The sequence below is a fragment of the Vulpes lagopus genome, chromosome 7, assembly GCF_018345385.1.
Source record: "Vulpes lagopus strain Blue_001 chromosome 7, ASM1834538v1, whole genome shotgun sequence".
NCBI classification, from domain to species: domain Eukaryota; kingdom Metazoa; phylum Chordata; class Mammalia; order Carnivora; family Canidae; genus Vulpes; species Vulpes lagopus.
The window spans coordinates 110,167,636-110,193,177 of record NC_054830.1 but is presented as its reverse complement, the minus strand read 5'-3'; the positions used below and the strand labels follow the sequence as shown (position 1 = coordinate 110,193,177).

Below are 25,542 nucleotides of genomic sequence, written 5' to 3'. Positions count from 1 at the left end.
AAGGTGAGACCCAAGTGAGTTTCCTGACCACGGCCCCAGGGAGGGACGGTCCTTCTGGGTCTAGTACAGACACCTTACCAGAGACACCCGTCTTGTCTTTGCTTCTCAGAAGTTGGCTCGGATTGATCAGGGTTGAAGTGCAGTGCTGAGATCTTCAGGTGTCCCCCACCCGGCCCCAGGAGTCCCATCAGCCCCCTGCCTTTCTAGGCTCTGCCTGGGCTCTCTGGGCTCTCCTTCCTAGGCAGCCTGCTTACTCGTCTAGACAGGCCCCAGTGAAAGCCACCCCTGTTGCCAGCTGCTGTCCCGAGCCCTCGTCGCCTGTGAAGGGGTGAGCACAGGCCAGAACCCATGGGAAGGATGACCCATCACGTTTCCTTTAGTCATTGATGACGGAGAAACTGAGTCACTTGTGAGGACAGGGCGAAGGCACACTGCTGGTCAGTCAGAAAGGTGCTCAACAGGGGTCATTGGTCAAGTCAGGGGTTCTGGGTCCCTGGCGAGCTGGAGGTCTGAGTGGGGAGGCTCAGAGAGAGGGAAGGGGAACCTGGGAAGCCCTGGCTTCGCATGCATGATCTCCATGCTGGTCTGAGGTCTGTCCCTGAGTGGTGAAGATCTCTGGCCAGGACCCCCACAGGGCTGGATTCCAATCCCAATCTGTTGCTACTTGCCATGAGCCCTTGGGCACACTATTTAATCTCTCTGGGTTTCCCATTCCCTGTCTGCAAAGTCTGCACAGGTCATCAGGTGACAGGGGAAGACTGGTCAGATCCTGGCAGGGGGTGGTCTGCCGTGCGTGCCTGGGGACACAGCGGGCTGTTAGCAGCCCAGGCTGCCGGCTCTTCCTGCCTTTCCTACAGAGCCTGTTGTCTTTCCTCTGGGGAACCAAATCTCTGAACTTCCCTGAATCCCCCCATCTGCAGAGCCTGCTCTCCCTCCTGCCAAAGACAGGCTGAGCTCCGAAGCCGTCCTGGCCTACTCGGCTTACGGCAGGCTCCTGAACGGCCGGGCACCGAGGAGGAGCCAACCAAGACCACCTGTGCTGGGAAGGTGGAGGGGGCAGGGGTGCCCTGCCACAGGGCTGCTGCAGAATCCCCACCCGGTGTGTCAGCAGCATCAACTAGCAGCTCAGCTGCAGCAGCTCCCGGAAGCTTCTATTTTCCTCTAAAAACATCCTGTCCTGAGGGGCGTTCACCTCAAAGAGGAGGAAGGAAAACACAAGTAAACGAATGCACAGAAACCACTGGAGGCTGTGGGCCAGGCCACTCAGCTCAGTGAGGTTCAGCTAGCTCGGAGGGTGCCTTGGGGCCAGGCTGGGTCTAGAGCAGGCCTGTGGTTTGCCAAGGCCTCCTGCAGGGGGTCTGGTCCTCACCTCTGCTGTGGCAGGGCCCCGTTATCTGATGTTGAGGCCAGGCAGCTGGTAGACTGGCCACACGCACCTGGCAGGGCTCTGTGCAACCACGGCAACAGTCCTCTGCTGGCAGGTGGGACCGAAGCCTCCTGGTCCACAGGGTGTGGCCCAGCCATCCCCCAGGCCTCCAGCTCGGCCAGCCACACAGCCACGGCTCCGTGCTCTGCGGTGGGTGGCGGGCACAAGGCGTCCGGCACGCTGTGGGTGGGGTGCTCTCGGGCCGTCCTCTGGAGAGCACCGTGTCCTGGGCAGTAGGGCCCAGAGCGGGGGCTGAGGATAATATGGCACAAGCCCTGCTAGGGTATGTCTGCAGAGGTAGGGTCCGCCAGGATCGCCAAATCTAGGCCCATTTGATACGCAGTCAAGTCCCAATTGGAAGGGCTTTGGAGGGCTTGCTTTCTTCTCGGAAACTCCTCCCTGGCGTCCCAGGCCTTGGGGCAGCTTCCCACTCAGCAACTGGCCAGACTCCTTGGTGCTTAAGCAACCACTGTTGCTGGACAGTGGGTCCCAGTTCTGGACACAGGTCTGGGGGAGCTGTGGGGCTACCTGGTGGGCCCTAGAGGTGGGAGAGGAACCACAAGGGACTGATCCAGGCCAGAGTGGATGCTCAGGACCAGTCCGTGCATGGAGCCTGGCTCTTGGCAAGAGTGGGGAGAAGAGAAGTGAGAACCAGAGGGGACTGTTGAGCATGGCCAATATGGGGGGTTATGTGGGGGTGCTGAGCCTGGGAGCTGAAGCTCAGCCCATACTCATGCAGCCCAAGCTGTGTGCCCTTGTGTGGGTCCAGATGTCTGTCCACAGAAAGATGTACTTCTTCTAATTAGTACAAAGGCTCCATATGAATTAGCAGCAGCCCTGGCTTTGGCTTTCTGGTTATTCTGACTGCCAAAGTACTGCAGACAGGAAGAGACTTGGGGGGAGGGTGGGTCGGAGGCGACGTGGGGTCTCAGATGTCAGGCAGGATGTCCCTGACTCTAGGCAGTGGCCCCTGCTCTTTCCAGCTTCCCGAGTGCTGCTGTGACCTTAGGTCCAGCTCCAGCCAGGGTGCTTTGTCCAGCACTGCCACATTCTCCCTAAACACTGTCTCATGCTGGGATCCCTCCTCATTCCTGCTAGAGACCCAACTTGGAGGGCCCAGCTTTCACTCAGGCAACAGAAACCGTGCAGGGTGCAATCCCAGATCTCAGGGAGGGAGAGAAGACAGACAAGTGAACAGACACTTCAGTGCAGTAGGGTCGGTCTGCGTGCTGCGGTCGATGGGCCACAGTAGGGGACCCCTGCTCACATGGGGAGGGTAGGAAGGGCTTCCAGGGCGAAGTCTCATTTATGATGATGCCTGGGAGATGGATGGAAATTGGCCAAGCCAGGTAGGGGGGGATTTCTAGAGGTAGATTTAGTGGGCCCTCCCATGGCTGGAGCATAGCGGGAGAGGAGGGGAGAAGAGATGTGGCTGTCCGGTGTCACCAAAGACCCAGAGAGCCCACCAAGGGGTCCCAGCACGGACCTGTTAGAGGGCTGCATGGCCACAGGCAATCTTCTCAACCTCAGCCTCATCTGCCTCGTGTGCAAAGTGGGGAGAATGCTTTTCTCAAATGGGTTGTCACAGGTGACTTTTACAGTAAGTACTTTGCATCCCCTCTTTGCACCTGCCAGCAGCAAACAGTAACTGTGCCAATAGCCCACCTTCCTGCCCTGGAAGAAACATGAGGCTCGGGGTATGGATCTGCTCGTCCCCATGGGGCTCTCTCCAGCTTCGGCACAGGCCAGAGGGAACAGGGGAGCCAGGAAGCAGAGACGGGAGTCCGATCCATGGTGGATGAGGGAGTGGGGTGTGCAGAGGTTCTGGGGCACCAGGGATTCTGGAGGTCTCCCCTTAGCAAGTCTTTGTGAATGTGCCGAGTACAGAACCCAGCCAGGCCTAGAGGACTACAAGCCCGTTGTGCTCTCTAGGATCCCCAGGCTGACCTCTGCACCAGGTGGGCACCTGTGCTTGCTGGGCTGGGGAGCCCCAGTCAGGTCACAGTCCCTTCCTGGGAAGTGACCCTTAGACTGAGGTCAGAATGAGAAGGAACAAGGCATGCAAAGAGCAAGAGGAAGCAGGGAAAGTTCTGAGAGGACAGAGGAGGGGTGGGCAAAGGTGCTGAGGCTGAGAAAAGCTAGGCTCCAGAAGAGCTAGGCACTGAGGCAGGTGAGGGAAGGAAGAGGGGTGGGCCTGTGTGGTGGGGCCATCAGGCAGGCAGGCAGCTGGTGTGGCCAGAACCCCAATCCTAGGGGCCCTGGAACCTGCTGAAGCATTTTTAGAGTCAGGGAAGTGCTGGCTTGGATACCTGAGCCACCAGTGTGAGGAAGGGAAGCTGGGGTGGACAGGTATCCCCTCACATGCACCCTCTGGTTCCATCCATGACCACCATAGGCCTCGGGAAGAGTGGGTAGCATCACAGCTCAGCTACTTACTGTGTGTTTTGCGCAAGCAGTACCACCTCTGCGTGCCCGTCTGCTCTTCTATCAGATGGAGAGAGTATTTCTGCCTCTCGCTGAGGAGCATAGGAGTTACCCTCTGGAAGGTACTCAGAACTGGGCCTGACACATGGTAACCCCCCACTTATCATTAGGAAATGCTTTTCTCTCCCCTCGAAACATTTTGGCCTGGCACCCAGGCGCTCAGTGACCCAAGCTGACTGACCATGTCTGTCGCTGGTGATCAACAGAGAATCTGGATGTGGGGGCCGGGGACTGGGGGCGCCAGGGACATGTCCTTCCTGGCACAGCCCCTGCCACAGGGAGGCCGCTTTGGGGGGGCCTGGCCTGGCCTCACGCACTCCCCCCACCCCCACGTGTGAGGCCAGAGGAAGCGGCAACTTTCTTCGCTGGGAAAGTGTTGTGAGAGGCTAGCGCGTGTGGGGGTTTTCAGTCAACCGTCAGAGGCGAGGGAGTTTTGTCTGCCGGTGGCGGCGAGGGCTCTGAGGGCGCACAGGGCCTGTGAGCGGACCCACAGGCCTGCTGCGGTCTGCAGGGAAAATGCAGACGGTGTTTATTTTTCACCGGAGCCCGCAGGAAGTAGGGGGGCGAGGGGGTGAGGGAGGGCAGCCCAGCCCTGCCGGGCCCAGCCTAGGAGCAGAGGAGACCTGCCCCGGAGCCCCTCATTTCCACCACCTTCTACTGGCTCCAGGCTCCGGAGGAGAGGAGCGGTGCTAGGGCAGCTCAGTGAGCAGTTTCTGGCCGTAGGCTAACGAAAGTGTCCGGAAGGCCACCGACCACCTCTGGGATGGGGCATTTTGAGTCGGAAGGTGAAGAGCAGTAAAAGCCATGCACCGGCAGGAAGGATGGCCTCCCGGCCCCAGGGTCTCTGAGTCCTGGCCCTGCCTCTGGTGCTGTAGCCCCGGGGCGGGGGGCATCCGGGCGGAGGCAGAGGGACGGGATCCTGGGGTGTCCTGACCGAAGAGTATGGACTGCTGTTGAGCCTTCTGATTGTGTGCGTTCCACCACGCCGGGAACGCAGGGCCCAGCTCTGTGCTTGGCACTCTGCCCCCAGGTAGGAGAGGCGATCACGGATGTGCCGTGGAGATCCTGAGAGCCTGATGAGGACGGTCAACCCAGGCCTGCCCCTTGCCTTGGAGGCCGGCGGTCATCATCAGAGGAGAGGAGAGGGGTAGCTCCAGTCACTGGGCTCCCCGTACACATGCCAGGCCCCAGGCAACCCCAGCTTGCTGTCTGGGCAGCCTGGCCCTGGGACAGCCTTGTGCTGAGGCCGTGGAGCGGGACGTTCCCCTGGCTGAGGGGCGTGTGGGGCACTGGGCCCTCCGCCAGACGGTTCCCCCTGGCTACCATCGCAGACGTGGAGGGGGGCAGGGGCACGAGGCTGAGGGGCAGCCTGCATAAAACGTGGGAAGGACTGGCCAAGTCCTCAGTGCCCTGCCCTGGAGCCCTGGCCACCCAGGGCCTCCAGTGAACGGCGGGCTCTCTGTCCCACCCCTGCCCACCTGGCACCTCTCCTGTGGTTTGGCTGCAGATTCCGGTTTAATTAGAGGCTTTCCTCCATTTCCCAGGGAGGGCTGGTGGACAGGATGAGCCCTCTGACCACCGGGTGGTGCCTTCTACCTCCCACCCCCTCAATACCTTGTTCCACACATGCATCCCAGGCCACGGGCTGTAGGCCGAGCTGGTTCTGGGGCTTCCTGGGCCTGGCTTTGCTATACCCTGGGGCTTAGCGCCAGCCTGGCCTACGACAGTCAGCTCTGGTCCTCCCATCAGGTCAGAGGGTTCTCCCTGGTTCCCAAAGGGCCAAAGCTAGCCCTTTGCAGGGATGGGAGGTTTGCTGGGAAATATACTGTGGAGCCACCCTCCCTTCCCTCAGAGCAAACCCACCCTACCCCCTTCCTGGGCAGAGTAGGACTCTGAGACCATCTTCCTGTACCTGGCACATTGGAGCCCAGGCTCTGGTTCTAAGACTTCCTTCCAAGGGTATCCCCCCCTGCCCCGCCAGCCAGGCTTATAGTCTTAGGGGCCCAAGAGCCAGAGTCAGGGCTCAGATGGCAAGGCCTTCTCTGAAGCGGGGGTTTACATTCAAAAGTCCCTAGGCTGGAGGGACCTGTGGAGGGTGCTCATTCCACCCACTGGGCAAGGGCTCCAAGCATTTGTACCCTTAGGTGGCAAATGGTGGGATGCTTTCCACCAGAGTCCCAGGTTCTTGAGGCCGTGGCCCTGTCACAAGGCCTGGTCAGGGCTGATGTCTGCCTTTCACTGTTTTGGGGATCTATCAGAATAAAAAGGCCCCAGAGACCTCCAGGAAGCTTCCTAGGCCGTCAGCCACTGCTCCCCAAAACTCTGACATGAGGCAGAATTTTTGGATCTGTGATCATTGAGGTAGTCAGGGCTGCTTTTCTCATCCTCTTTATTCAAGGGGCAAACTGGCCCAGCATCCTGTAATGAGAAGGTTCATGTAAAGGTCAGAGAGCCTTGGAGCTGGGCTTCCAAGCCTGCTTCACAGTGGCACACTTGAAAGTTCCCACTAGACTACCTGGAGGAGGAGGCCAGACACACATGGGAGGTGCTGGCTGTGAGCTGGGAGGAGAGGGGGAGAGGGGGGCAGCAGGGGGCGGGGAGAGGGGGGCAGCAGTGGGGGGAGTGGGGCCTGACCACACAGTGCTTTGCAGGCTCTCTAAGGGTGTTGGCAGCTCCAAGCAGAGGAGAGCTGTGATCTGATTTACACTCTTGCTGGCTGGAGGCCTGGTGGAGGAACAGGGGGGCCCCTGGAGTTGTCCAGGTGAGAGGCGACTGTGGCTTGGACGGAGTCAGGGACAGGGAGAAAGAAGCGGTGGAGCGCCCTCTAGATCATTTTGAAAGTAGAGCCTGATAAATTGGAGGTGGGATATGAGAGAAGAGTCTAGGGTTACTCCAAGGTATTTGAGCAACTGAAAGAGAAGAGCATTTGGGGCAGAAAACCAGAGGCTCTGCTTTGGACGTGTTGAGTTTGGGCAGCATTTCAGACTTCTGGGTAGACATGGTGAATATACACTGGGGGAGTGGAGTTTCCCAGAGGAAGCAGGGGCTGACGTGGAAACAAATGGCAGTCATCAGATCAAGACATGGAGAGCTGTGCCCCCAGATGGGAGCACTCTGGGCGTGAGGGCAGGTGGAAAGCCAGTGGCCCGTTTTGGGTCAGGTCAGGAAGATGAGCACCAGAAGGTAGGCCGACAGAGCGGCCTGTGAGCCTGGAGGCAGACCAGGCCAGTGTGGCATTCTGGAAGCAAAGCGAAGAAACTATTTCCAGGTGGACGGAGGAATGAGTTGTGTCCACTCCTGCCTAAGCTTTGAGCTCTGTGGTGTGGCAGGCACCGGGGACCTTGAGCAGGGCCATCTGGCGAAGTAATGGTAGCAAGGACGGCTCTGCTGAGGTGTGCAGCAAAGGGGAGTTGAGAGAGACAAGAGGTGGTGGCCGAGGAGGATTATAAGGGGGAGAAATGGCAGCCTACTGGTTCCCTGCTGGAGACGCGGCTGGGCCCACGGCAGGCGCTCAGTACGTGAAGGATTCCACAGGTGTCCACACCCCCCATGGCTGTCCCACCCCACTTCCTCTGCAAGCCTGAGGATCCTACATTCTATCCTTCGTTCCCACACGCACCCTGATTCTGTCCCAGAGGTGTCTGGGGTCAGTCTGGGGGTAGAGAAAGCCAGAGTGCAGCATGGGCCCCCAGCTTGCTCACAAAGCCTGGCCTCAGAACAGCAGCGGGAAAGTCAGCAGCACCCAAGGCTTGGAGACACCATGGCCCGGTCACCAGCCTTCTGGGCTGATGTTGCCAGTGGGCTGCCGGACATGGGTCTTCCCCGTCTAGGCAAATCCTCTGCGGCAAGTCCATTGCCAGGCGGGGACTCCGATAGCATTGCCTCGGTGCACGGGAGGGCCTTTCTGCATGTCCCTTCTTCCCAACTCAACACCTGAGTCCTTGAGCTCTTGGGTGCTGTGTGGCTGTACCCTTACAACAACCCCATTGTCCTCTCCATTTGACAAGGAAACAGATGCTCAGATCCTGTAGTAGTTCTTAGAGGCCACACACGTCAGAATCAGGACCTGAACGGGCCAGCCAACTCCTCGTCGGGTTCACAGAAGAGCACCCTCTGGGCTGCCCCAGGAGGCCAAGGGAGGGCTCCGGTTAGAGGTGCTCACAAATCCATGCTAGCCACAAAGGAGCCACTGCCACTGGGACATGAACCTCGTCTGCCTGAGGGAAGGCTCATGAGTCCTGGTCTGTGAGATTCTTCCCAGTGGGCAGATGAATGGGCAGGGGACTGGACAGGTGGCAGTGTCAGCACCTGCCCCACACCCCCGGGGAAGGTGCTGCAGCTAATAGCCCAGCCTCAAGCCCCTCTGGAGGCAGGAGTGTGGGGCAGAGGGCAGCAAGGGCTGCTGCTGTGAGCCTCACACTGTGGCTAAGTAGCAGCTCCTACCTGGCCTTCCCTCTCGGCTCACCCTGGACCCCAAACAGCCAATCCCAAGGGACCTGTGCCAGGCCTCACCATGAGCTACCCTGAGCTTCCCCAGGCCTGGTGATGAAGGAATCATGAACCCCACCTATTACACAAGAGAGGAAACTGAAGCCCAGAGATGTTAGGGAGTCTGGCTCAATTCACCCAGTGGGAAATTTCACCCACAGGGTGGGATGGAACCCAAGTCACCACCTCTCATTGCTGTCCTCCAAAGAATGTCCTATTTCTTCTGTGCATGAGTCAAAAGTCACTTATCTGTGCTCCTAGCATCAGAATCCCCACAGGTGAACTTCCCAAGTGGAAGCTGAACCTCAGTGGTAGATGGTGTTCCCAGGATCCTGGCCTGTGCAGGTGTGCGCTGGGGATGTGCAGAGCTGTGCCTTGGCCCCAAGCAGCACCTCCCTGTGGCCGGGTCATATGGGGAGCCCCCTTCCCAGCATGAGTCATCTCATGACAGATCCATGTGACCAGTGTGAAAAGTAAGAGTCCTGTGTTGCTGAGGAAACAGGAAGTGGGGGCACTGGGTGGGTTGGCCCTAGAGAAACCCTGGCCCCATCTAGCCCACCTGCTCTGAGTTAAAGGGCTGATGGGAACTTTCCCTGTCCCCACAAATCCTGTAAAGTCTGAGGTGAAATAGTGGGTCAGATGCAGGACCCTGAGTCTGGGGGCTGGAGGAGGAAAGAAAACTCTAGGCTGTCCTGGAGTAAGCCTGGTCTTCTGACCATTACCTGCTGTCCACGGCTGGAAGCCTTGACCAGCCCCCCCCCCCCCCAGACAAGCCACAGGGCCTCCACAGAGGCCACAGAGAAATCCGGGAGGAGGGGGCAGGAGTGTCTCAGATCCAGAGGCAGAAAGAATTTCCTGGACAGGGGAGGGAGAGGTGCCTCCTGGAATTGAGTGTACAGAAACCAAGAGGCTCTCGAGGCGGTAGGGCTGCTTGAGCCAAGTCTGGGAGGCTGTGGGCAGGGCCGCTGACTGCACATAGGATGGTCGAGTAGTGCCCCCTCCCAGAGGCCTGTGGTTTTTAACCACCCCCACTTCGCTTTGACATTTGGGCTACCCACACAGCTAAAAGAGGCTCTGTCTTCATGTATGCCCCTAGCCCCGGGCCTTCCTCCTTCGGGTCTCCCCACATTCACACCCCACCCCTCATTTTTCAGCACAACAAAGCCAGTCAGCCAGCCCACAGTGTCCCACAACTCTCTCCTCTCTATGAACATTTCAGCAGCCCACACCCTACATCTGCACCAGCCGACATCAGCCAGAAGCAAGGTATGGATCGGGGGAAGGGGAGGGACCTGACAGCCCCAGAGGGGTTCTGAGTCCAGGGGGCTAGGCCCTTTTCGCAGCCGGAGAACCTGGGGCTGCGCAAAATCCAACCCCAAAGACAATGCCAGAAGGGTGGATGGGGAGCCTGAGGGCAGGTGGTGCCAGGTCAGATTGGAAGGCTTCAGGTCGAGGCCGGACCCTACTCCTGAATGGCCTCCCAGGGCCAGTATGTGGGAGCAGGCATCTGTGTAAAGCTGAGGACAATAAAACTTGTATCCTTTCCCTCCCCCCAGTGAGAAAATGGAAAGTGGTGGTTGTGATGGCTGATTCACCTCAGCCTCAGGGAAAGTCATTCTGAAATCAGCCATTATCGGCTGTGGGAAACCTGCTGACTCAACCGTGGGGAGGCAGAGGGGGTGGGTGGAACCCGGGCTGCCCAGGCCAGGCCAGAACCCCCAGCTGAGAGACCCCAGCTGAAGACTGGTGGTGGACCCGGGCATGGTGGGGCCGGCCTTCCCCATCTTGAATGACTCCACCTCTGCCCTTGGCCAGCAGGTATCCTTAAGGCTGTCCTACCCAGCCTCTCTGCCCTCGGTTTCCTAGCCTGGAAGTGGGGCACTGTTCTTACGCTGGCACGGTCCTGAACAAACCAGTATGTCTGGTCCTCTAGCTGATGGAGGTGAGGTCGAAGAGGCCCCACAGGAGGCGCTAGGATGCAGTAACCAGCCGCAGTGGCTTCCAGGTCAGGCTGGATCCCTCACGCAGCCCCCTCTCCTGTAGGCGTTCACAGGCCTCTGCAGACCCCTGACCTCTCCGGCTTCTACTCTCTGACCTCAGGCAGTATGGGACAACTCCCCCACACCGTGAGCTGGTGAGTGTGGGCCCCTTGGGAAGAGGGCACCTTGCGCTCATGAGACCCATACCTGCCGTGGCACTTTGCACTCCAGCCTACTCTGCTCAGCATTCTGCCGCCAGCCGTGTCAGTCCCACGGGCCGCCCAGCAGCTCGGTCCGTTCCCCAGGTAGCCAGCCCATCACGCTCCCCTTGGCTCCTGGCCTTAGCCCCACGGCACCTGAACTCTGCCCCAGTGTGAGAGATCTGGATGGCTTGGGGGTGGGGGACACCGAGCTGCCCAGGGTCATGAGCGTGTAAGGAAGAGCTAGACCTGCCTGAGCAGGGAGGGGACAGTATGTGTGAATGGCTATTTGCCTCCCGGCCACATGGTAGGCAGGGGAACACTTCCTGCTCCTCGCAGTGCCTACTGCTGACTAGTCCCTTGGCTGCGCTCCCCGAGGAGCAGAGTTCTGTGCCCCCTCCATGCCTGCTTGAGCTCAGGCCCCTGGCCCGCTGCCTGCTGCAAGTCTGTGAAGGCTGGGCCAGCAAGAGCCAGCCTGAACGTGAAGTCAGTAGGCCCAACTGTAGGCCGGAGGGCCCATCTTCAGCTGGAGCTAGGTCGCAGCGGGCTAGTCGGCCCTTGGCCCATCAGCCACAGTGTGATCTGGACAGGTGTGTGGCCTCTGAGCTGGGGCAGTCACCCCCCAGCAGGGAAGCCCAGAGGCCTGCCCTCTTCTACGTGCTCTTTAGCCACGTTCAACTCATGCCTCCATTTCCAGATTCTCCCTGGGCAGTGCACCATTCTGAATACCAGTCAGGGCTGTACCTCTTAATGCCCTCAGGTTTGAAGTTGGGTAGGCAGGGTTCTGGACAGCAGAGTGGCATGGCACTGCTGACGCTGGCCAGCCCTCAGGCCACCGCCCTCTCGGGACCTGATCCACCTGGTGTGCTCCCCAGGCCAGAGGCCTGACAGGCACAGGACAGCGTTAGCACTGGGTACTGTACAGATTCAGAGGGGTGCCTCGTCCTGCTTGGGATTTCAAGGGCTTCCATGAGAAAAGGTGGTGTAGCCAAGCAAGGCCTGAAGGAAGACGAAGAATGAAAAGGAACAGAACCACCCAGTCTTCCTGACAGTGTATGCAGAAGCCCTAAGAGAGGTGTCCAGCCTGTATTGACCAGGAAATTTCAGGAATTTCAGGCTGGAGTGAGCGGGATGGGCTGGGGCTTCCTAAGCTGAGTCCTAGGAGAATGCTGCTATTTCTGCTCCTGAAGTGCCAGAAGGCTGCAGAGGGAAATAGGAGCAGCACAGGTTGCCCTCTGGTGGCGGAGGCCGAGTACAGACACTGAAGGCGTCCTAGCAGAGGCTGATACCCTGCACACTATGGGTCAGGCCCAAGCAAGGTGGGGAAGTCCTTCCCCACATCTGGCCAGTAGCCAGACTGCTAACGGCTGTCTCTCCCAACCACAGGCCCAGTCCTCCTCTCTACCCCTTGTCCCCTTCCTGCGGATATAGACAGCACTTCCCTGCCCCCACTGCAGCCCCTGGCGCCCCCTACCCCAGGTGAGTCCCATACCCTGCAGCCAGGCTCCTGCTTCCTGTTGCCCAGGCTTCAGTGCCCACACGAGGCCTTGCCCAGGCCAGTGCTTGCCCTGTGCTAGTTGTTTGTCCATCCGTCCGTCTGTCATTCTGCAGCCCCTTGCTGCTCTGTGCCTGAGAATGAAGCCAGTGGGAGAACGAGAGGCCCAGGCCATACCGTGCAGCCAAGTACCCTAGAGCAGCCAGGGACAGCGCATGCACACGCATGCTTGTGCTCCTGCCTGTGCACATGCAGGTGTGTGTGTACTCGCCTCTGTTGTGCATCCCTGCCGAAGGGTGAGTCAGGCATACTCGCTTGCCTGGGCATCCCGTGAGCTCTGCCCAAGCTGAGGCATCATCCCTTTACATGCGTCTCCAACCTTGGACCCTTGGGGACTGCCTGCTCAGAGAAAGGAGCAAGGGCATGGTGGTTTCCACAGAACAGAAAAGCGAAGTGACGGGTGTGTGTATTACGTTTGTGTCCCTTCCCTTCACTCACGCCCTCAGAGGGGACAGACCCAAGCCAGGGATGGAAGAAGGACCTCAGCAGACATTTCCAGCCCAACTGGAGTTCACAGCCCAGGGTGGGAGGTATGGACAAAACACTAACAGGCCAATGGGCTATCTGGGGTGATGGGAAAGCCCTAATCAGATCTTGGCCAGGGAGAACTTCCCAAAAAGAGAAACATGTCCAGAGTAAAGGGGAGCAGCACTAGTTGGAAACGGCTAGGGGGGTCAAGTGATGGAGCACAGGGGAAAATATGGAATCAGCAGGGATGTTCCTGCAGGGTGGGGCAAGTCCCATGGAGGAGCCTGGGTTTTATTCTGTGGGCTCTGGGGGAATTTCAGCAGGAGTGGCCAAGAGCACTCAGGAGTTTTTAAAATGTCCCTCTGGGTGTTGTGTGGAGAGAGGCCTGAAGGGCTCAAGCAGGAGAGGAAGGAAGCTCCCAGGGCAGAGGCACAGGCTCAGGAGGCTGAGCTGATAAAAGCATAAGGTAAGGGGACAGATTCAAAAGCTGTTATATCCCTGGGTGGCTCAGCCTTTTAACGCCTGCCTTTGACCCAGGGTGTGGTCCTGGGGTCCTGGGATCGAGTCCCGCGTCGTACTCTGTGCATGGAGCCTGTTTCTCCCTCTGCCTCTCTCTCTGTGTCTCTCATGAATAAACAAAATCTTTAAAGACAAAAACAAAAGCTATTTGAGTTAGTAGCACCTGAGGGACATGGATGTAGATTTTTGCAGTGTGTCTGTGTAGTATGTTGGGTGCAGGTATTTGTGTGTATCTGTGTACCTGTGTGCAAACCACTGGGGGTGGGCTGTCCTCACCTGTCTTCGTGTACTGTGCTGGAGCCTCCACGTGTCCAGGGCTTTGGCCTGTACCTTCCTGGCTCAATGTTAACTCTCCTTCTGCCTTCAGGTTCACCCATCCATCCCTGATGCTGGGCTCTGGTGTACCTGGTCACCCCGCAGCCATCCCCCACCCGGCCATCGTACCTCCCTCGGGGAAGCAGGAGCTGCAGCCATATGATCGCAGCCTGTGAGTGAAAGGGCACACAATGTGGAAGAGGGAGGGGAACCAGTGAGGAGACCTCAGGATCCCCTCAGCCAGATCTGCATTCCTCCCCTCAGGCTCTACCCCTGCTGCCTAGAAACTCAAGGGACTACCAGGGGCAGCCTCCGGTCAAGCCATCTTGTGATTCTTGCCACTGACTGACCGGTGTTTTATTCTATTTTTTTCCTTATTTAAGCAATCTCTTCACCCAGTGTGGGGCTCGAACTCACAACCCCAACATCATCAAAAGCTGTACCCTCCTCCAGCTGAGCCAGCCAGCTTAAGAAGATACCATTTATAAAACCCTAGTTTCCATGCATTTACACACCCACTGCAAACACACTAGAAGGTAGTAGCATTAGGTGCATACTGGAGGGCTACTGAGTGACCTGGATTTGTGCCCCGCAGGAAGACACAGGCAGAATCCAAGGTGGAGAAGGAGGCCAAGAAGCCAACCATCAAGAAGCCCCTCAACGCCTTCATGCTGTATATGAAGGAGATGAGAGCCAAGGTCATTGCAGAGTGCACACTCAAGGAGAGTGCTGCTATCAACCAGATCCTGGGCCGTAGGGTGAGGCCAGGGGCAGGTGGGCTGGTGTGTGTGGGGGGGTCCCTGGCCAGCTTCACCCCAGTGGTGCTTGTTGACTCCCCGATGCCCCCCATCTATCCCTTCTTCCCCACTGCAGTGGCATGCCCTATCTCGGGAAGAGCAGGCCAAGTATTACGAGCTGGCCCGAAAAGAGAGGCAGTTGCACATGCAGCTGTACCCAGGCTGGTCGGCGCGGGACAACTATGTGAGTTGCCAATGACACAGTAGGGACGAGTAGGGGAACCTTTAAGATGCCATGCCCCAGACCACCATCCTGAAGGCAGAAATGAGGTGGCCAGGTGGTGGCATGAAGGGCCCAAGGCCTCACAGGGCTAGCCTGGAGAGAGCTAAGCAAGGGAATCTGCCCCCACGGTAGGCCCACGTCCTCTTTTCCACCTGAGATGTGCTCCCCCCTCAGGGTTGGCGCCTGATATTTGGCCACCTAAGTGGAAAGGGAGTGCGGGGCCTTGTACATCTCCTCCATTCAAACTGCCCCGTGGTAGGTACTCTGGCAAAAACTGCCATCAGGAAACACTAGGCCTTGGGAGGAGGAGGGAACAGTGTACCCAGAATCTCAGCAACAGCCAGGCTAGGCTGCAGGTCTCCCAACCATTCAGTCACTGGAATTAACCAAGGGGCCACATCCCAGATCTGAGCCTCCCTCCCTTTGTTCCCTGCAGGGGAAAAAGAAAAGGCGGTCACGGGAAAAGCACCAGGAATCTACCACAGGTGAGGCCTTCTCAGCAGTGGTCATGAGCACGTTGCTCTGGCCCCAAGGGAGGGTAGAACCCTCAGCCCCAGGACCTTGGGGCTTGGCCCTCCTAAGTCGCGTTCACATGGTGCTGCAAGTGTCCACAGTGTAACACTGTGTTGGTGTGCTGCCTCCTGTGCCCTCCCCGAGCTCAGCCTCTGCCAGGGAAGCTGCCCCTGTGCTGCGTGAAGACAGGCACATGGGCCCTGCAGGTGGGGCCACCTCGGCCCGAAGTCATGTAGCCAGCCAGGTGCTGCGTGGAGACAGGCACATGGGCCCTGCAGGTGGGGCCACCTCGGCCCGAAGTCATGTAGCCTGCTGGCTGCTGCCTGACCATCCCTCAGTCACCCCCGCCCCCTTAGCTCAGTAGTGCAGAGTGCTCGGATGGAGGACCCGAGAAAGCCACACCGCTTCAGGTCTCCTTCCTGTAGGTGAATTCTTGCCTCCACGTCTGATACTTCAGACTCCACGTCCATGACCATCTCAGCCACGTTGCCCCCCACCCCCCCCCAAATCTTGAGGCTGGGACTGAGGCCGAGCAGAATCCTTAGCCCTTTTTCTGAGGTTGAAGTGTGGACTCCACCGTCTACCTGGTTTAAGCTACAGCATGATGGGGTTAGGGGTCAGGCAGATTGGGCACTGGCAAAAGAAGAAAAACTGGATGAAGTGGGCTGGATCCCTGTGGGCCCCACAGCTCCGTGGGGCAACCCGATGGAGGACGTAACATGATGGGATCCCCTCCCTTCCTCCGTCCCCCACTCTTTCCCACTGCCTCTCCTGCTAGCTAGGTGCCCGCCTTTCCTGAGAACTTGGCTCTGGGTCCTGGGGCTCCAGTGGGGCTGGCTGTGCCACAGAAAGGCCCTCTGCCTATGGGGCCTATGGGGTATCTGTGACTGGCTGACACTGACATTACCTCTTCTTTCTGGGCCCTGCTCTGCCCTGCTGCCTGCCTGCTCGCCCTCTGCCCTGCTCTGCCCCTCTGGCATGGCTGTGAGCAGACCCTGGCTCGCCTAAGAAATGCCGTGCTCGCTTTGGCCTCAACCAGCAGACGGATTGGTGTGGTCCGTGCAGGTGGGTTTGTCCCCACCACCATCCTCCCTTTGCTTCAAGCTGCTTCCCTGACTCTGCACATGTTCTGCTGGGCCTGTAGCCCTCCTCTGGTCTCCCAGCCCCATAGCATACCCACAGATCAGGGAGCCCATGCCTCCTAAGAATGAAGTGGAGGAAGGATGTTCTAGAAAGGAAGAAAAGCAGACTCAAAATAAGGTAGTTCTGGTGCCTAGGGTCCTCTGTTAAGGATAGTCTGATGTTAAGGTTAGCAGACTCTCAGCCGACCAGTCTTTGTGCATCCCAGTCAGTGGCCTGAGCCCCTGCTACCAGGCCTAGAACTCATGATGATCCACCAGTTCACTCACTTCAAGTTAGGATCCCTACCTGTATTATCCTGAACCTTTGAATCTAAAACCAAGGTGCCCTAGGGTAGAGAATAACCTCGATGCCAAGTGTCCATGTATCTTATCTTGTACCTGAGACCAGGAGACTGCAGAGGTAGACAGGAACCGGTGGTATCCCTGAGCTGTCCTAGCGAAAGGGCCATACTTAGGCTCTATGGCACTAAACTGGTGCGTCTCCCTGTACAACAGAGAAATGTGTATGTGAGGAGAAGGCAGTAACTAACTTCAGGCAGTAACTCAGACTCTAAGGAATACTGTCCAGCCCATAAAGAGTGTCCACCATGTTCCCTCTCCAAGGACAAGGGCATTTGGGTAGCATGTAAGTGTGTGCATACACGTGGGGAGAGCATATTCATGTTACTCTGCCCAAGCACCTCTTGGCCAAGCCACAGGCATTGCAGCCCTTCGCCTTAAAGCAAATAGGAGCCCCTCCCCAAACACATGAAACCGGCTCAGAGGCCCAAATTAGGAGATGGCCCCTCTGGAAAACGAGGTGGCCCACAGGGCTAGCCTGCAAGCGGTTCCTGTGCCACCCGCTGGCTGTGCGGGGAACTGCACCTGATCCAGGTCTGGGCCGGCCCAGCAGAATTGCAAGGCTAGGTTTGAGGGCACAGGCCCACCACTCAAGTCCTGGGGAGAAGGGAACAAGAGGTCAGCTAGGCCTGTACAAGGACAGCATTTTCTGGTTGTGGTGTATGACTATGAATTCACCCTCTGTTTACAGATAACTCTCTTCACTATTCCTAGGAGGAAAAAGAAATGCATTCGGTACTTACCCGGAGAAGGCCGCTGCCCCAGCCCCGTTCCTTCCGATGACAGTGCTCTAGGCTGCCCCGGGTCCCCAGCCCCCCAGGACTCGCCCTCATACCTCCTGCTGCCCCACTTCCCCACAGAACTGCTTGCCAGCCCCGCGGAGCCGGCGCCTACATCACCAGGTCTTTCAGCCACTCTCAGCCTCCCAGCCCCCTGGACCCCCCCAGATCCCCCCCAGCGCCCTGCAGAGTACACAAGTGCAACAACAGCAATCTCAGAGACAGGCAACCTAGCATGCACGGGACACCTGGCTACCTCCAGGGGCCCATCCTCTGAAAGGAAGCGACAGAGCCCCAAAGCACGTGGAAACTGGCCAGGGGCCCCATTACCTCCCGCTCAGGGACCAGGCCCGGGAGACTTCCGAGGCTGTACAACTTCTGCCTGAACCTGGAGCCATCAATTCCAAGCGCTCCAAGTGGTGGGACTCAGATCTGTGTTGTGTCTGATTAAGGGCATCCCTTGTGCCTACAGCAGCCTGCATTGACTCTTTTTACCACCTGTCTTGCTGGCCAGATGTCCCGGCCTCCCTTGCTTTTCTGCTATAGGTCACAGAGGGGCTGGACTCAGCCCAGCTGCCTGCCCTACCCTACACCTCCCTAGCCCCACCACTGCCATGCCCTCCCCATACCAGACACTTCATGGACCAAGAATGAGCTAGTTTATGAAACAACATGTGAGCATGGTCACAACCACATGCTCTCAAAAGGGGCTGGAGAAGCCCTGTTGATAGAATGCAATAACTATTCATAAACTAGACCAGAAGAAAGCCTCTTACCATGTTCTCAAGAGCTTGTAAGATAAGGAGGGAATGGAACAGGCTAAATCTAGGCCTATCACCGTAGGTAACAGGAATAACCTGACACTACCTTATCAGGCAAGAATGGGCAGTGAGAGGTACCTGGCTCTAGTTCACATTACTTAGAATTGTTTCCAAGAGAAACCCAACCTTCCCAAAAGGTGATACCAAGGTCCCAAGTCTGTCTCTAGTGGCTGAACTTAACAGCTGAGAGAAACGATGTCCCCAAACCTGGTGTGCATCCCTCCCCAGTCCCAGAGCCTTTGCCACAGCTCCATTTCCTGCTTAGCCGTATCAGTCTAGGCAGCCCTTGGGCAGTTGTGAGAGGGAGCCCAAACCTCACAACAGCCAGTGCCTACCTTCCAGCATGAAACAGGTCAGCTTCCTTTCCCTGATGGGGCTGCAGGAAGGTACCATCACCATCAAAGCAAGGAGTCCAGAGAACCTCCAGTGGTAGTCAGTGGGTTTTCACCACAGCCTATTTTAACCCATTTCTGAGCCAAGCTTCAACCCTGAGCCTTAAAAAACAAACTTTTTTTTATTTAAAAAAAATTTTTTTTGCCTATTCCTCACTGTACATTGCCTAACTCCAAAGAAAAAAGGCTGTTCCTATACCCATGTACCCATGTACCCCTCAACAACAAAAGCCTTTAGTTCCTACTTTAGCCACTGGCTTCTCAGAATCCAAAGAACATATATTCTAGTTTAGTGTTGCAAGAAGTCTTGAGAGAAAGAAAAGACTATTGTAGTATTCAAAATATTTTTGTATTGTTAATGCATCATCATACAAAAACTTTTTTTAACATGAGAATAAAGATACTTTTTACTGGGTTTCTTTTTTAAAACTTGACCCTGAGGAATAAGCTGTTTCAGTAATGGAGCATTACACTCTCCTTTTCTTATCCACAGCTTAGAACTTGGGGCTTATTCTCTATCATGGGACACATTCCTGAGACTCAATCTACAGAAGCCAAAGATTACTTTCCTCACTTTTCCCACAGGGGGGCTTAGGCCTTGCTCCAACCACAAGAACTAAGCTCATTCTATGTGTAAACTCCCATTCCAAGCTTTGCACCTAAGTCCCAAATTGTGGGACCTCACAACTGATGCAGGGCTAGGCTGCCTGCATATGAGAATGGGCACAAGACCACTAGGCTCCATCTTCCCCTCCACTATCCTTCCACAGAGAGAAAAGACCAAACACTCTGGTGTACATCCTATTTTGAAAAAAACGAGCAAACTGGAGTTTTTTGGTATGTGGTGTCAGAAAATTCGAAAGGGCATTTTAATAGTGCTCTTTCCTCCCAAAAGCTAATTAATTAGGTGAAGTATCTTCATTATTTTTATGTAAATCCTCTCCAGTTCAGTCTGCAGGCTACTTTTTACACAGGGGTTTCCATCATGTTTAATAGCGTTAACTCCTCAAACCCATCATGAATGTAAAAGGTGTAAGGCCACTTCAATAGGTCAAACATTAGATACAAATGCTGGGCAAGAAAAAAATTACAACAGCCAGCCACTGGGTCACTCACCATCATGCACTGTAATTTTCACTGAGTTATATTTTTGGGATTTTATGTTGGAAAATATTTATAAATAAAGTCATCTTCCAGAGTAGTGCCTATTTAAAGTAGGCCACTGCAAGCTGTAATCCTAGACTTGCTTTTTTTCTGGAAGGGTACAAGAGGAGACCATTCTCTCGACATCTGTCCCATTTAAAGAATTCCACTCTGGCTACTGGCCTAGATGTTTCAAAAACTACACTTTAAGGCTCATGCAAGAATGGGTTGCTGCATCTGATTTGGTGTCTAATTCAGAGCACACTGGGTACAGGAACAATGCACCCTTTGTGTATGTGAGGGTAAAGAGGGGGGCTCTGGCAACTTCGTTAAAATTCAACCAGCCTCTTAAAAAGGTAACTTCAAAGATGAAACTCGAATCCTCCCAGGTCAAACCTGCACATTCCTCAGGCCACAGGTGACTTGAGTGAAGGCCCAAATTCAACTTCAAATAGCACACCAGTCCCACCTTACTACAAGCCAAGATCTAGCCCTGTTTCTAAGACCTCATGAGACAAGATATCCCAACCTCCCTTCCACATTCCCAGAAAACAGGCAAACTGACTTGGCATCCGTGTTGCAGCTGCTCCTCCTGGGCTTAGAAATATGGTGAGGACGCAGCTCACCAGCTGGCAAGGCCTGCCAAGTCTCTCAGTTTGAACATGTTTCCCCTTTTTATGTAAGAAGCCCTGTGGCTAACCTCTTTTCTAGCTGTGACTATTTTTCACAAAATAGGAATGTCCCCAAAGCACTGCTGCCCCAAAGCACTGCTGCCCCAAAGCACTGCTGCCCAGCTTCTACTGAGTGTACGGTTTAAGTCTGGCAAGGAAGGCCACAGGTGCCAGGAAACAGGCTGATTCTTTTTATTTTTCCAAAAAAGAAATGAAATAGGTTTCTGCACACATTTTTAGAAAAACAGCCTAGAAAGGGCAAGGGTAATCAAGACTTGTCAAAGTAGAAGATTTGAGGACAAGAACAATTCCTTATATAAAAAAGCTGATTTGGGCTTTGAAGTTACAAAGCCTACTTTATCATTACTTTCTACACAGAGCTTTAAGAGTTCACCAAGGGTGGGCAACCCAGGTGGCTCCGTAGTTTAGCGCTGCCTTCAGCCCGGGGTGTGATCCTGGGGACCCGAGATTGAGTTCCACATCGGGCTCCCGGCATGGAGCCTGCTTCTCCCTCTGCCTGTGTGTCTGCCTCTGTGTGTCTCTCATGAATAAATAAAATCTTTAAAAAAAAAAAAAAAAAAGTTCACCAAGGGCCCCTGAAAGACAGCTGACCACTCAAGCAAACCCTGGTTCCTAGGCTCCCTCAATGCCAATTATTCCAATCCCCTGTGTCCCAGATCTCTAACTCAGGCTCTTGGGCTCTCTACTGGCCCAGAGCAGCTAATGGATCTTTGTCTACCTGCCCACAATGGGCCATAGGGGTCTGAGACCAGTCCTAACTTAAACAGCAGGAGGCATAGATGGGGACATTCCCAGTCTGTTGGCCAGAATAAAAGCCTAGCTCAGCTCACCTCACGAGAGATTTCAAAGTTAACAACAATGTGAAATCAGGCACAGATGTAATAAGACAAAGCACATTCTGTCCTAGTGGTAGAACTATCCTATCTCTAGCAGTTCTCAGGAGTTCAGTCAGACAAGGTAAGAGGTATTTCATCAGCTATAAATTACATTAAGAAATAGTTATTAGTTCAAGCTGATACTTCTTTTAAGTTCACCTGGGGCTTTGGAACAGATCTTCCTTTTTTCATTCAGGTGTTCTTTCCTTTATCTGAAGACTTATTTAAAGTATGTGGTCAGGGATCCCTGGGTGGCACAGCGGTTTGGCGCCTGCCTTTGGCCCAGGGCGCGATCCTGGAGACCCGGGATCGAGTCCCACATCGGGCTCCCGGTGCATGGAGGCTGCTTCTCCCTCTGCCTATGTCTCTGCCTCTCTCTCTGTGACTATCATAAGTAAATAAAAATTAAAAAAAAAAAAAAAAGTATGTGGTCAATAGGCAGGGGATAGAAAGGGGAGAAAAATGGAGGAGGAGGAATTAGGTCAAAGGAACAAAGAAAGGAAGCCAGCGAAGACTTCTGGAAACTCCTCTTGAACGCAGTTTTCTGACCATGCTGCTCTGTAGTCCCACCCATCCTATAAGACTCCTGGAGCAGAAGTATCTGCAAAGCATGTGAAGTAGGTAAGAGAAGTTGTAAAAGAGCACACTCAGCACAATGACAAATGTTAATTTGTACAATATATGAGATAAGTGCTGAAATTGAGAGCACTTTTATGGACTAGACTGATCCTCAGAGAGAAAGAAGAGGGAACTGGCATATAGGTCAAGTGCCTAGTAAATACTTCTGAAAATTTCAAGTTAAGCAGTGTCAGAAGGTCATGAGAACCACAGAATGTACAGACAGATATTGTTGTAAGCAACTATATTCTATATTCCTCCCACAAAATGCCTCTCGGTATTGGCATGCAGACCAGATGTAGCCAACAGTGTAAGATGCCACAAGGCAGCAAGTATGTATGTCATCCATGAGTTAAACTATCACTCAAGTCCCACAATGGAAATCGATCAAACGAGAGCACCCTAACCAACACCTTTATGCCAACAATAATGTTCATATCCACTGACCACTCAAAAGTAAGGACAGCATTCAGTCCATTCTGCTTAGGTGGCCAAAAGGTTCAATGCTGGGCCAAAGGATATGTTCTAAACTTCTCACATCATTTGTCTTGATATGCACATCCAGTTCTCTTACTCATTCTGCCTTTTAGAGTGATTTCTTTTTTTAAAAGATTTTCTATTTTATTTCTTTGACAGAGAGTGAGTGAGAAGCAGACTCCTTGCTGAGCAGGGTGCCCTACAAGGGGCTCAATCCCAGGACCCCAGAATCATGATCTGAGCCTAAGGTAGACACTTAACCAATTGAGCCACCCAGGCACTCCTAGAGAGTGATTTTTAACAAGAGTAAACAAAAGCATCAATTAGAACTCCAACTATAAAACCCCCTATCACAGTCCTTTAGCAGAATACTAAAAAATGTTTTCGTTCAACCATTCAAGAACTGCACTGCCTGACATGGGATTGATGAACTCTCTTCCTGGACCATCACTAAAATTCTATCACTAATCCAGCACTATTTCATTCCAGCCTATATTCTATAGCCAACCGACTGATACTCAACTTTTTGCTGGCAGTTCCAGACTGAGAACTGCTTCCCCCCTCACCTTGGCATTCCTCCATTCCCAACCAAAACCAAAATGACTTCTGAAACCAAATTAGTTTCTTCTCACAAGAAGTGGCAGAAGTTATGCTTTAAGGGACGCCTGGGTGGCTCAGCAGTTGAGCGTCTGCCTTCGGCTCAGGCTATGATCCCAGGGTCCTGGGATCGAGTCCTGCATCAGGCTCCCTGCATAAAGCCTGCTTCTCCCTCTGCCTGTGTCTCTAATGAATAAATAAAATCTTTTTTTTTTTTTTTTTTTTTTTTTTTTTTTAAAAAAGAGCTTTAAAAGATAAATGCACTTCTTTGGCCATGGCTAAGGTGAACAGTGCTCAGATCAAGAGGTCAGCTGCTAAAAAAAAAAAAAAAAAAGAGGTCAGCTGCTCTCTCTGTTCTTAATTCATGGAAGTCACTTCCTATATCTGTATAACTTGACCTATTAAGAGTCTAGGTAACCTACCTCGTTTCTTAATTTACCTTGGGATCAGTAAACAAACTATAGGATGGCCACTGTGTAAGCAAACTAAGAGACCATGTCGTTTGGAATATCTGCCTGCCCTGAGTCACATGCTCATTGTGACTGCTACTAGCTGCCTTCTTCAGCTAGATCCAGTCTAAACTTGGCATTACCATTACTTCATTATTACCAGGATGCAGTCCTAACAGTCCACCAAATTAAAGATCTCGTTTAATTCCAGCAGCTGGTGTGTTCCAACAGGTGCAGAATCAACATCACAGCTATAATGCTGTTCAGGAATCTTTAACTTACTAGGATGAGTTTGTGAATCTTTGGAAACATTTTAAAAATTGCAAAGCAATACCCACCTTCTGTATTAAAGGTACATTCATGAAGGCAAGCTAATAGAATGGCACTTCAAATATAAAACTTGCTTCTACAATGTAAGAATTATTAGAATCTGTTTGAGGGGGCATATGCTTAATCCATGATAATGTGAGGGAAAAAGGAATAGACTAACACTCAGGAGCTTAGTTTACTCTCAATTTTAAGTGACAAAGAAAAGCTGAGAAGCCAAAGAACTGTCCCAGAAGAATGTTCATCACCAAAAGCACCACTCTGCATGTAGCTACCGTTTCTAATTTACCCCAGGCCACAAGGGCACTAAGAGGCAGAAGTATGAGTCTGGCCTCACAACAGGACTTCATGCCACGGTATTGATTTAGGGCAGCTGGGAAATGAGAGGGTGGGAAAGGGTATATCTCTGGAGATAGGTCTGGCTACTGTAGATAATGGCAAAGAGCCACTCGCTTTCCCAGGGTAAGGTGAGGGCCTAGAAAACTCTTGGTAAGTATTAAAGAAAAAGTGAGCATCTAGCAGGGAATAGGGCAGGCAGGGAATAGGCCTGTGTAGCCAGCCTGAAGTGCCTCTCGACACCCCATCTATGACTTACGTGGCACATGATGTCCACAAATGGCCTATTTTCTCTGAGATGAGCTGTCAGAGCTCTATAAAACCTGAGAGTTTAAGACTATCAGGATGTCTTGTTTAAAGCTTAGGGCCACAGTCTATAGGAAATCAGGAAGGGAACAAAAATCTTAACTACTATACTGTCTGTCCGCTCAGTCTCACCCATTCATCAAAAAGATCCCAGTGTCCTTTAAATAGGAGTAGTGCTATTTAGTCCTGTAATTCCAACAATTCTTGGGAGTTATACAGATTGAGAACTAACAGCAATAGGTTTTGTTCCTTTCTAAACTAAATGAGACTATGTTAACAATCCTGAACTTTCAGCTAAGAATTTGGTTTTTCATGATCTTGCTAGAGATCTTGCTGGGGGTGATTAAGTTTTTTCAAGAACTGACCATGATGGTGGGAATTAGCAGATAAAGACACTCCAGCTAGGACTGAATTCTGCTACCTCCCCAAGTGAACCCAAAACAAATGGGAAACAACCTTAATTCCTGAGAATAAAAGGAATCAGGGATCCAGAAGTAGTCATAAGGGTTGGCAAACTTTTTCTGTCAAGGGCCAGAGGGAAACATTTTAGGCTTTTTAGTCAAATACCGTGTCCTGTATTGATTTTTAAATAATCCTTTAATAACATAAAACATTTTAAACTCAGAAACTGCAAAAACAACAGGCTGTGTGCTGGATCTCACCCACACAAGGGCTGTAGTTTGCAATCTGCAATCTCTGGTACAGACCACAAATAGGAATTCATGTGAGACAGTATATGGGACTTTATTAAATAAGATAGATTTGGAGCAAATGAGAGGTAAAGTATAAAGGCAAACTAATGTCAGCGAATAACCTGAGCTGAAACAGTTCATAGTAAACATGAAGAGAATGCAGTAAGACAACATGTGAACACAGATGATGCTAAATGGGAAAGCAGGAAAAAAGGAGCACAGAGGACAGAAAAAAGAACAATTTGTGGGCCATCTTAAGCCACCAAGAAAACTTAATTCTACTATAGGGCAGAGGCTGGAAACAATGGCAGGGCCATTCTGTGAGGCCACGTACACCAGTTAAGAACTGAAGCATTGGCTCCAGTGAACTGGATCAGGACAATCAGAAGAGACAGAAGTCTATCAGAACCCAAGTGTAAAAAAAAAAAAAAAAAAAAAAAAAAGAACCCAAGTGTTAGGTCAGCAGCCTCCAGTGAGCTCATACATGAACTTCCTTGCAAGCTGTCTCCAGCTACACAACCATACATATATATTTAACTCATTTAATAAGAGACACACTTAATTTACACAAAAGCAAACCATTTACCACC

At 53.5% G+C, this 25,542-nt stretch overlaps 1 protein-coding gene across 6 annotated transcripts in view; it reads left to right on the top strand.

Annotated features, from left to right (window-relative positions):
- TCF7 (transcription factor 7) overlaps nucleotides 1–19,675 on the top strand; it is a 33,218-nt gene extending 13,543 nt beyond the window's left edge. Inside the window, exons 4-12 of one of the 6 annotated variants that reach the window (XM_041763768.1) lie at nucleotides 9,553–9,664; nucleotides 10,442–10,532; nucleotides 11,964–12,056; nucleotides 13,487–13,606; nucleotides 14,030–14,192; nucleotides 14,308–14,415; nucleotides 14,891–14,939; nucleotides 15,960–16,032; nucleotides 17,163–19,675. In XM_041763768.1, the coding sequence (XP_041619702.1) occupies nucleotides 9,553–9,664; nucleotides 10,442–10,532; nucleotides 11,964–12,056; nucleotides 13,487–13,606; nucleotides 14,030–14,192; nucleotides 14,308–14,415; nucleotides 14,891–14,939; nucleotides 15,960–16,032; nucleotides 17,163–17,613 (1,260 nt within the window). In that variant the 3' untranslated portion in view covers nucleotides 17,614–19,675. Of the gene's footprint in view, nucleotides 1–9,552; nucleotides 9,665–10,441; nucleotides 10,533–11,963; nucleotides 12,057–13,486; nucleotides 13,607–14,029; nucleotides 14,193–14,307; nucleotides 14,416–14,890; nucleotides 14,940–15,959; nucleotides 16,033–17,139 lie in introns of all 6 variants that reach the window. The other 5 variants (XM_041763771.1, XM_041763769.1, XM_041763770.1 and 2 more) reach the window with 5 other exon arrangements.
- Nucleotides 19,676–25,542: the final 5,867 nt, after the last annotated feature.